Genomic DNA, 9,394 nt, shown 5'->3' with positions numbered 1-9,394 from the left:
TAAAACTGTTCAGAACAGAGGTCCAACACCCAGACACAAATAAAACTGTTCAGAACAGAGGTCCAACACCCCAACACAAATAAAACTGTTCAGAACAGAAGTCCAACACCTCAAGTCACCAGGGGTCCGAGTCATAAACGGGTTCGAACAACATACAACCGGGGTAACAGCAAATTTCAGATAATGTCGATCAAACTGAGTTATGAGTTAAAAAGTTACGTCTGGTCCTTTGGACCGAAGGACCAGGCTTAAGTGTTTCAGATTTTTCTGCCTGGATTATTGAGCAGCGTCAGAATATTGTTGTGTACCTAGCGTTAGCATGTTAGCTCAACTCACCGGTCCAAACCCTGCTGCGCGACCACCGCGTTCTGTTCCGCCATGGTTGTGGGGAGGAAATACCGACTTTCACTGGGTCTTCTTGGTGGGCAGAAATTAACGACGTTACGAGTGAGACATTAAAATAATCCTGATCATTTGTTGCAGTTGACGTTAAAACGTTAGCATCAGTTAGCTTAGCAGCGACGCACCAGGCCTACGTGTTTACACGGCGCGTCATCAGCAAAAGGGCCAGGAATTTAAACTAAAACCTACTCCCTGTCGCTCATGGCCAACAAATAACATTAGTCTGCGGCCCTTGAGCTACTTAAAAAGAAAATTCGCTTTAAATTTGTTACGGCCTCGTTTCGCCAGACCATTTAACTCCATTAACTAGCCGTCTCTGCGTGATTACGTCATCAAAACAAAACAACGCATTTTTGGACTACAGGGCTTTTTGTCACGTGACATGGGAAATGTAGTTTTATTGGTCCTTTATTAAACTCAGCACATATATTATATAGTATTATATTGTATTGTATTATATTATATTATATTATATTATATTATATTATATTATATTATATTATATTGTATTATATTATATTGTATTATATTATATTGTGTTATATTATATTATATTATATTATATTATATTATATTATATTATATTATATTCTGGAAATAGGTGTTTTTACGTTCTTGTGTTATCCAAGTATTTTAAGTGACTGGTGTAGGTTTGAGCATATTTCACCAGTTTTGTCCTCCCTTCACTGGCTCCCTCTGTATGTCAGAAATTATTTTAAAATTCTCCTGTTGACCTTCAAGTGCCTTAATGGCCTTGCACCTTCATATCTCTCTGGTCTACTTCAACCAGATGTTCGTTCTCGGGGCTGAGATCATCTGACCAGCTGCTTCTGGTTGAAGCTCAGAGGAGATCAGGTTTTTTCGTCGTGGGCTCTAAACTTTGGAACAATCTGCCCCCCAACATTAGACAGGCCACTTCACTCCCTGCTTTTAAATCGCTCCTTAAAACACACCTGTTTTCATTAACGTTGAACACAGTGCGATTTGATTTAGTATTTCATTGTTTCTCATTGTTTTTATTTTTGATGCTTTTAATTACATATTTTTTCATTATTTACTGCCTTGATCTTATTGTTAAGCACTTTGGTAACAGCTGCTGGTTTAAATGTGTTTATAAAAAAATTGACTTGACCATGTATGTAGCCAGGCATACAGGGCGCTGTGGCTGAGTGGTTAGAGCAGTCGTCCTCCAGTGAAGAGTTGGGGGTTCAGATCCACCAGCAGCCACATGCCGAAGTGTCCCTGGGCAAGACATCGAACCCCTCATTGCCTCCGATGTGTGTCCCATCATGTCTGAATGTGATAAAGATCTGATTAGTCTCTTTAGAATGATTTGTTCAACTAGTTTTGTATAGAAGTAGTAGTGCTGTGTGAATGGGTCAATGAGGGTAGTGTAAAGTGCTTTGAGTGTCTTGATAAGATAGAAAGGCGCTATATATGTATATTCCATTTATGTATTATTTTTACTAAATAAAAATAAATATTATATTATGGTGTAAAGTTATGTTGATGTTCCAAATTGTCTTCATTATTTTATTCTAAAAGAAAGTAAAATAAAACATTTTTTGAAGATATGGCCAATCAATCCTTGTGTTTTTATCATGTAGCTAAGTCTTTTGGCAACTAAAATAAAGTTCAAAACTGTGTTCAGCTGTTTTACCTGCTTGTAAAGTTTTTATCCTGGAGCTGAAATCATAAAGACTCTCACTAGTGAAAGTTTTCTTTGTTGTTTTCACAGTTTTTTCTTGTGACCTCATTTATTAAGTCTGCTTTAATGTTTTCACCCTAACTGCTGCGTCAATCAAGCAAACTTCAACTCCCAGAAGCCTTTTCGGCATCTTCCATGCGCCGCAGTCAATCAGCTGTTGAGGTAGCCGCTGACGAGCTCGGTTCGGCTGGCTGGTCCCATCAGAACCCAGAGGAGGCAAACAGAAACATTGTGTCCTCGGAGTCCGGCACAGGTAACTGGTCCTCAGCTTCCTCAGTGTGTGTGCGCGCGTGTGAGCATGGGGACATACATGGATCATGCAGTGGTGGGTTCAGGACACCTTCCTGATGATCAGATGTCACGCGCGCCGCGGTCCCCCGGGCAGCTGAAGGGGCTCAAGCTTTGGGTCTGTGTTCGGGGTTCGGGTTTTGGTTCCGGGCCTCTGGGTCCGGAGGAGGCAGAGCGAGCTGCTGCTTCCGCTCCGGAGGTTAATAATTTTTTATACATTTAAAAATCCATCTTTTTGTTTTTGCGCTAAAAACAAAAATCCAAAAGTTTCCAATTTTTGTTTGTTTGTTTGTTTGTTGTGATGTTTTAGGTGTTGTCTCTGAAATGAGGATTAAATTATTTTAAGATCCAACGTGGAGTTAATTTTTTGTATTTCTGGTTATTTTTAGCCACATGAAGCTTTTACGCATGCGTAAAGGTCCAACAGCGCGCTGGCTTGGGGCGGGCTCTGTTTATTCCTGGAGGAAATTGTAATTTGCTCCTTTTGATTCCTCTAAATAAAATAAAATAAAATAAAATAAACTACCAGATGTTCGTGTTAGGATGAATAAGAGGAACGGCAGATCCGGTCCAGCTGCGCCAGGTTCTGCTGCAGCCGACAAAAGACAGAAACCGGACAAGTTGCGCATTTCTCCTGTTAGATCTCTGAAGTCCCTGCAGAGACCGCCCAGGTCAAGGTGTCCCCCCACCTTGCTGAAGGGCAGCTGTGTTTACCGACTGTGGACCTGGATCCAGGGGAGGTCCTTGGAGAGAGGAAAGCAGAACCAGTTTCACTCCGGAGCTACGTGGCGGAAAAATTCTGAATTTAAACTTCTTGTTCCGATCAGAACCTGCAGACTCGGATCAGAACCTGCAGGACTCGGATCAGAACCTGCAGGACTCGGATCAGAACCTGCAGGACTCGGACTTCAGTTTTATTTTTTGCTCTTTCTGGTCTTTAAATGGCGGATGACGTCACAGCTGTCCTTTAACCAGATCCGTGTCGGAGATAATACTGCTGCTGATGTACATCTACTCAGTACTTTGGTGTACAAATACACACTCGGGCGAATAGTTCTGAAATCTCCATTAAAATCCGTCCAGTAGTTCATGCGATATTTTGCTAACAGACTAGGGTTGACTCGAGAAGTTCAAACTTTGGGCTGATCTCTAGCTCGGATTATCAGCTGGGGGTCAGTCTCAGCTACTACCACATCGAAGTTTGGGTAAATATCTGTAAAATTAACTGAGTTGTATCAGCTTTTGTGTTGTCACCATCTTGAATTGGTTTGGCTTCAAAAAGTTTAATTCAAATTTGTCGAGCGATTGATGAGATATTTTGCTAACAGACACACCCGGATGAGAGCAACAAGATAAATGTAGTTAATTATAATAATTGGTGTTCTCTTGTTGCAGCTCAGTGAACCATGCAGGATGATTTACTGATGGACAAAAACAAAGCCCAGCTTCATCAGCACCAAGGTCCGATCCAAGTGGACTCTCCTTCCTCCACGCCGACCCCGTCATCCGAGCCCGCCGAGTCCGGGGGCCCGTTCGCCGGGAGCAGCCAGGCGGCTTCGCTCAGCACCACGCACAGAGTCCCCATGGAGTCCCTGGTTCTGCCCGGGTTGAGCTTCCACCAGCAGCCGCCTCAGGAGACCCGAGGTCCAGGGGCCTCCTCTCCCTCCTCGTTCGGGAGCACCTGGTCCACTGGGACCACCAACGCGGTGGAGGACGGTTATCTCCAGGGAGTGTCCTCCATGAACGGAAACATGCTTTTCCAGAACTTCCCCCACCAGGTCAACCCGGCGTTCGGGGGGAGTTTCTCCCAGCAGATCAACTCGAGCAGGCCCCCGGTCAGCCAGGGCCCCTTCCCCCAGAGGAACGCTTATCAGACCGCCATGAACAACAGCAAGGGCTCCTCCTCCTCCTCGGCCTGGAACAACCACCAGAACGCAGCTTGGAGCTCCGCCTCCGGCCCCTGGAGTGGGCTGCAGGCAGGCAGGGACCCACGGCGGGCCGTGGGGGTCGGAATGCCATCGTCCCTGAGCTCCGTCTCCCCGATGAAAAAGCCGTACTCCAGTAATGTCATAGCACCCCCCAAGTTCCACAGACCGGGTCCCCTGGCCCCCAAACCCTGGACGGAGGACGTGTTCCGGAGCGACGGCAGCAACATTCTGCCCTTACAGGCGAGTTTGTAACGAAACACGTTCATCTTTAAGTGATGTGAATGAAAAACAAGTGGAGAAGCTGCTTATTGCTGAAGAGCTTCATGAAAAACAGCTGAAATTAGCTAAAAACATGCTGAAATGTAGCTGAAATGGAAGAACCAGCCTAAGTTTGCAAAAGAAAGCAGAAAGGACACATATTTGCTGAATTAGGTTTAAATTAGCACAAAAATTAGGGAATTTGCTAAAAAGTTGAAATTGGAAAAAAAAAACTGCTGAAATGGCAGAAAGAAGCTTAAACTACCAGAAGGAATTAGAAGGAGATGAAATTATGTAAAGAAAATGGCTGACAAGGCTTAGTTTAGCACAAAACAGCTAAATAGTAGCTGAAAAAGCTAAAACTAGCAAAAATATGATGAAAGGAGCATAACAAGCTGAAATTAATTGAAATAAGTTAATTAGGCTGAAAGTAGCAGAAATTACTATAAAAAAACTAGAATTTATCTGAAAACAGCTGAAATTCACTAAGAAATACAAATAAAAAGTAGCCGAAAAGGTAAAACAATCTTAAATTAGCATAAGAAAGCTGAAAGAACACGTTTTCCCAATTAGACTGATGAAAGAAGCAGAAATGAGCACAAAAAGTGAAAATTATCTGGAAAAAAGGCTGAAATTAGCAAAAAATCAAACCCAAAAAACAGCTGAAAAGTAGCTAAAAAACGGCAGAAAGAAGCTTATATGACTAGAAGGAAGTGGCGAGAGCCCAGTTTTGATGAATTAGCTTGAAAAAAGTTGAAATGAATGCAATAATATGGAATTAGCTGTAAAAGCTAAAATTAGAATAAAACAGCTAAATAGAAGCTGAAATAACAAAAAATGCAGAAACTAGCAGAAATCAGCTGAAAAGAGCAAACAAGCTAAAATTAGCAGAAAGAAGTTAGAAGAAGCACAAAAATGTCGTAGTTGGCAGAAGGAATCTGAAAGGAGCTCAAAACAGCTGAAAGACAGCTGAAAATTTGTTGAAAGTAGCTGAAAACGGTTCAGTTTTGCAGCAGGAAGCTGAAAGAAGCTGAAGCAGAACAAAAAGTGAAAGGAGCAGTAAAAGGTTGAAACAGAGCTAAAGATTTGAAGGATGGAAAATGAGCTCAGTTCATTTTCTACGAGAGAAAAAGTGTCAGAAAAGGCTAAATATTTCAAACAGCTAAAGTTGCACCAATACCAGAAGTCAGAGCAGGATTGTCCTGAAAGAGCCGAACGTTTTGATTTATGATTTGATAAAATAGCTGAAAACTGTGGGAGTAGAATCATGCTGAAAAACGTACGTTAGAAAAATGGATGACGGAGTGGATCCTTCATTCTTCTGGCCTCCTGACTTGATCCATAAATCTGTCGTCTGCAGCCTGGAGATCAGTTTTATTCACATTTAATCCACTCTCTGGTTATTTTTGTCTAGTTTGTTTACATGTTTGTCATTATAAGATATCACACTCAGAATATGTGTTGTGGGTCACTCTCAGCTACTACCACACCCAGAACCCATGGGAGAGGCCACGTGGTGAGAAATCTACGGCTGTGAAACTGTTTATCGGCACAAAAACGTTGCAATTTTAGCTGTTTTACGGCGTCTGCAACCCATTTTTGTCCTGGCCTATCCAGGACTAGCCATTAGCTCATCAGTACGGCCACTCTTAAACTTCATTTAGCAAAAATCACAAGCTGTCAACAACAACAGGTAAGATATTGTTGTTCGTAGTCTTTTCGAAAAACTCCAAATTAAAATATCCATTTTTTTATTGTCATTTCATCGCATGTGGTACACGAGGTGGAAATAAATTATGTACTTTGTCCCAGTTACACCCCAAATAGCAAAAATATAAAGTATTAAAAGAAACAGTAACTACAAGGATGTAAGATATACGCTAAACACTAATAATGTGAAATAATACGGTGTATTAAACCGCAGCCTGGACATGAGTCTGTAGAAACAGAATGAATGCTGAAAACAGCTGAAGAAGCTGAAGCTGAGGGAAAAGAAGCACAACTTTACCTTAAACCGAAGTTAGCAAATACCTGGCTAAAGCTAAAAGTAGCAAAAGTCTTGGTAAAAGCTAAATGTGGCAAAAGACCAGTTAAATGCTAAAAGTTGCAGAATGGTAGCTAAAAGCTAAAACAGCAAAGTCTTTCAAAAAGCAGAACAATAGCTAAAGTAGCAACAGGATAGCTAGAAGTTAAAAGTTGCATATTGCTAGCTAAAATTAGCATAATGACAGCTAAAACATGAGCATATCAAAAGGCTAAAAAGTAGCAGAATAACAAAAAGCTAATAGTAGCAGAACGGTAGCCAAACTAGTGGATTTTGAAGGAGCTAAAGAATCTCCATGTGTTTCTGTGGGGACAACATTAAAGTAAAATATTCAGAAAATAATTAACTAAAGCTGAAAGTCCCAGCAGCCATCTCTGGAATGAGCCGGACGTTTTGATATACGAACAGCTAAAAGAGCATCGTGTCTGCAGACATAGTTACATCATAAATGCTAATAATATTTATTTTATTTTTAAAGCCATATCCATCAGGTACAGGAAATATGTGGGAAGTCCATTTCTGAGCAAAACCCTTTTTGTGGCACCTGCTGAAGGTTTGGGAGGTCCTGAATTCACCGGGGTCACCAGGATCACCTGCTCCTGGTTTGATTCGTCTCATTAAAGAAGCGTCGGGCGCGCCAAATGTTTGATCTGCATGTTTTACTGAAGATTGATCTGCAACTATTACAACGTTTGGTTGTTTTAAAAAAACAACACGTAGGGATTTAAAAGGTTTTACAAGAGAGTGTGGGCGGAGCCTCAACCAACCGCAGAAGTGAGTGTAAAACACGCCGCCTTTAAGAGCTTTACAAACACTGTTAGTAAAATAGGAGCCGATGATGAAAACATGTTGGTGTTGCTGCTGAGAGAAGCCGTTTATTCAGAGTTCAAACAAGCTGAAGGTTATGAGCTGTTCTTTGAAGAACAGGAAAACTGGTGATTAAAAAGGCGCCATTTCCTGTGAGAATACAGCGTGAGCGCCGAATGATTGTTAGCTCGGCTGAAGAAGCTGAAACTGAGTTGTTAAAGCTAAAAACGCAGTACTCCAGCTAAAAGCTAAACGAGCCAAACACTGGCTTAAAGAAGAATGCTAGGTAAAAGCTAAATGTAGCTAGATATACAATGAATATAGCAAAAGTAAAGCTTGATGATAGCTAAAAGAGCAAACATTAGCTTAAAGTAGCAAGAGGCTCACTAATAACAGCAAAAGCTTAGCTAAAGGCTACAAGTAGCAAATGGTTAACAGACAGGTCAAAAACACAGAAAACTGGCCCACAGCTAAAAGGAGCAAAACACTAGCTAAAAGCTAAAAATATCAATACTAGCTTAAAAATAAAAAAGCAAAAGACCAGATAATTGTTAAAAGTAACAAAATGTTAGCTAGAAGCTTAAAAAACGAAAACTCTGGCCAAAGCAAAAAAACAACAAAACATTTGATAAGAACTAAAAAAAAAAGCAAAACGCTAGCTCGAATCTACAAGTAGCACAAAGCTAGTTAGAAATAAAAGTAGCCAAAGGCTAGCTAAAAGTAGCCAAAGGTTAGCTAAAAGTAGCAAAATGCGTAGCTTAAAATGGTATAAGCCAGCTTGATAAAGCAGATTTAAATGTTTTGAGCTGAAGAGATTTAAATTTATTTCTATGATGAAAAATGTTTGAAAAAAATGTAAAATTTTATAAAAACTATAAAAGTGACAAACTCAAAGGCTGCAGCACGTTCTCCTGACCAAGCTGAAGGTTCTAAGAACGGCTACAATGGCCCAAAGTCTTCAGACATGATTTGATTACACGAAGCAGAAACCTGGAAACGGTGATTGTGACGCAGATTTCTCACAGCTGGAACGTTTCTGAAGTGAAAACCGTTTCGGACTGGGCTCCTGTGTGAATGGGATCACTGGGCCGTATCTGGTTCCAACGTGAGCCAGAACCTGTTTTTAAAGCTCCGTCTGCCTCGGCTGACATGAGTGCAGAGTTGACAAACATGAGGCCGGTCACGTGCACGCTCTATGTTTAGCTATGCTGCCTGACAAACAGCTAAAGGCAGCCGGCAGGATCCTCCCTCCCCAGGACGTGCAGGAACACAAAGCGCTCGTTCTCTCCGTTTGGGACGGAGGAGGAACGCTGAAACGGAGCGACTCTGGAGGAGATGCTGGTTTGCTCAGTTTGGCCTTTATTGCTCAGTTCCTCGATCTGCGCCTCCTCGGCCAGATCACAGGCCAAGTTATCACCGGGAGACGAGGTCAGAGGTCACGTGTCGCGCTGTGGCGCAGCGTGTGCGCTGAAGGCAAACAGCGACCAACAGTCGTTTACACTCACGCCCCTCGTAAAACGTTCCACAAGATTTATTAAATGAATTCAGTCTTTCTGTTATTTTCTGACTAAAGTTGAGGATTTATTTAAACTTCTTTTATTTTACATTTTCATCCATCTTCTATGTCTTCATGTGATCCGTTGAAAAAAAACCCCCACCTGTCAGTTATCTCGTCCAGAAAAGCTTCTCGTTATGAAGTGAAGTTGTTTTGAACCAACAGTGCAGTTTGAAGGAGTTTACTCCGGTAGTTTTCCAGATGTGTTATGATGCAGTTCTCAAATGTGGGTACGCACTTAATGTAAACAAACGTTTATCTGCAGACTGTAAACAAATCTGAGCATAAATACGTGCCAACGCATCAAAACTTCTTCATGCCTGTTTTCAGTCACTTCCTGTAAACAAATGCACTTCGGCTGTTTCTGTTGGTAAACAAATGCACTTCAGCTGTTTCTGTTGGTA

General features: G+C 41.6%; 3 protein-coding genes across 5 annotated transcripts in view; 2 read left to right on the top strand and 1 right to left on the bottom strand.

The window, feature by feature from the left end:
• march5 (membrane-associated ring finger (C3HC4) 5) overlaps positions 1-730 on the bottom strand; it is a 14,129-nt gene extending 13,399 nt beyond the window's left edge. For all 3 annotated transcript variants that reach the window (XM_037677702.1, XM_037677718.1, XM_037677710.1), the window contains exon 1: positions 337-730. In XM_037677702.1, coding sequence (XP_037533630.1) covers positions 337-380 — 44 coding nt within the window. In that variant the 5' untranslated portion in view covers positions 381-730. The remainder of the gene's footprint in view (positions 1-336) is intronic.
• LOC119421085 overlaps positions 1-9,394 on the top strand; it is a gene marked incomplete at its 3' end in the record, with an annotated part of 641,076 nt that overhangs the window by 466,956 nt on the left and 164,726 nt on the right.
• The window catches only part of LOC119421533 (cytoplasmic polyadenylation element-binding protein 3), a 13,164-nt gene continuing 7,281 nt past the window's right edge, over positions 3,512-9,394 (top strand). The window contains exons 1-2 of the mRNA XM_037688915.1: positions 3,512-3,603; positions 3,794-4,566. Of these exons, the coding sequence (XP_037544843.1) occupies positions 3,805-4,566 (762 nt within the window). The 5' untranslated portion in view covers positions 3,512-3,603; positions 3,794-3,804. The remainder of the gene's footprint in view (positions 3,604-3,793; positions 4,567-9,394) is intronic.

The sequence above is a fragment of the Nematolebias whitei genome, chromosome 1 (assembly GCF_014905685.2).
Source record: "Nematolebias whitei isolate Nwh7 chromosome 1, NemWhi1, whole genome shotgun sequence".
Lineage (NCBI taxonomy): Eukaryota > Metazoa > Chordata > Actinopteri > Cyprinodontiformes > Rivulidae > Nematolebias > Nematolebias whitei.
The sequence above is the reverse complement of the archived record's forward strand: the minus strand, read 5'-3'. Positions and strand labels throughout refer to the sequence as shown.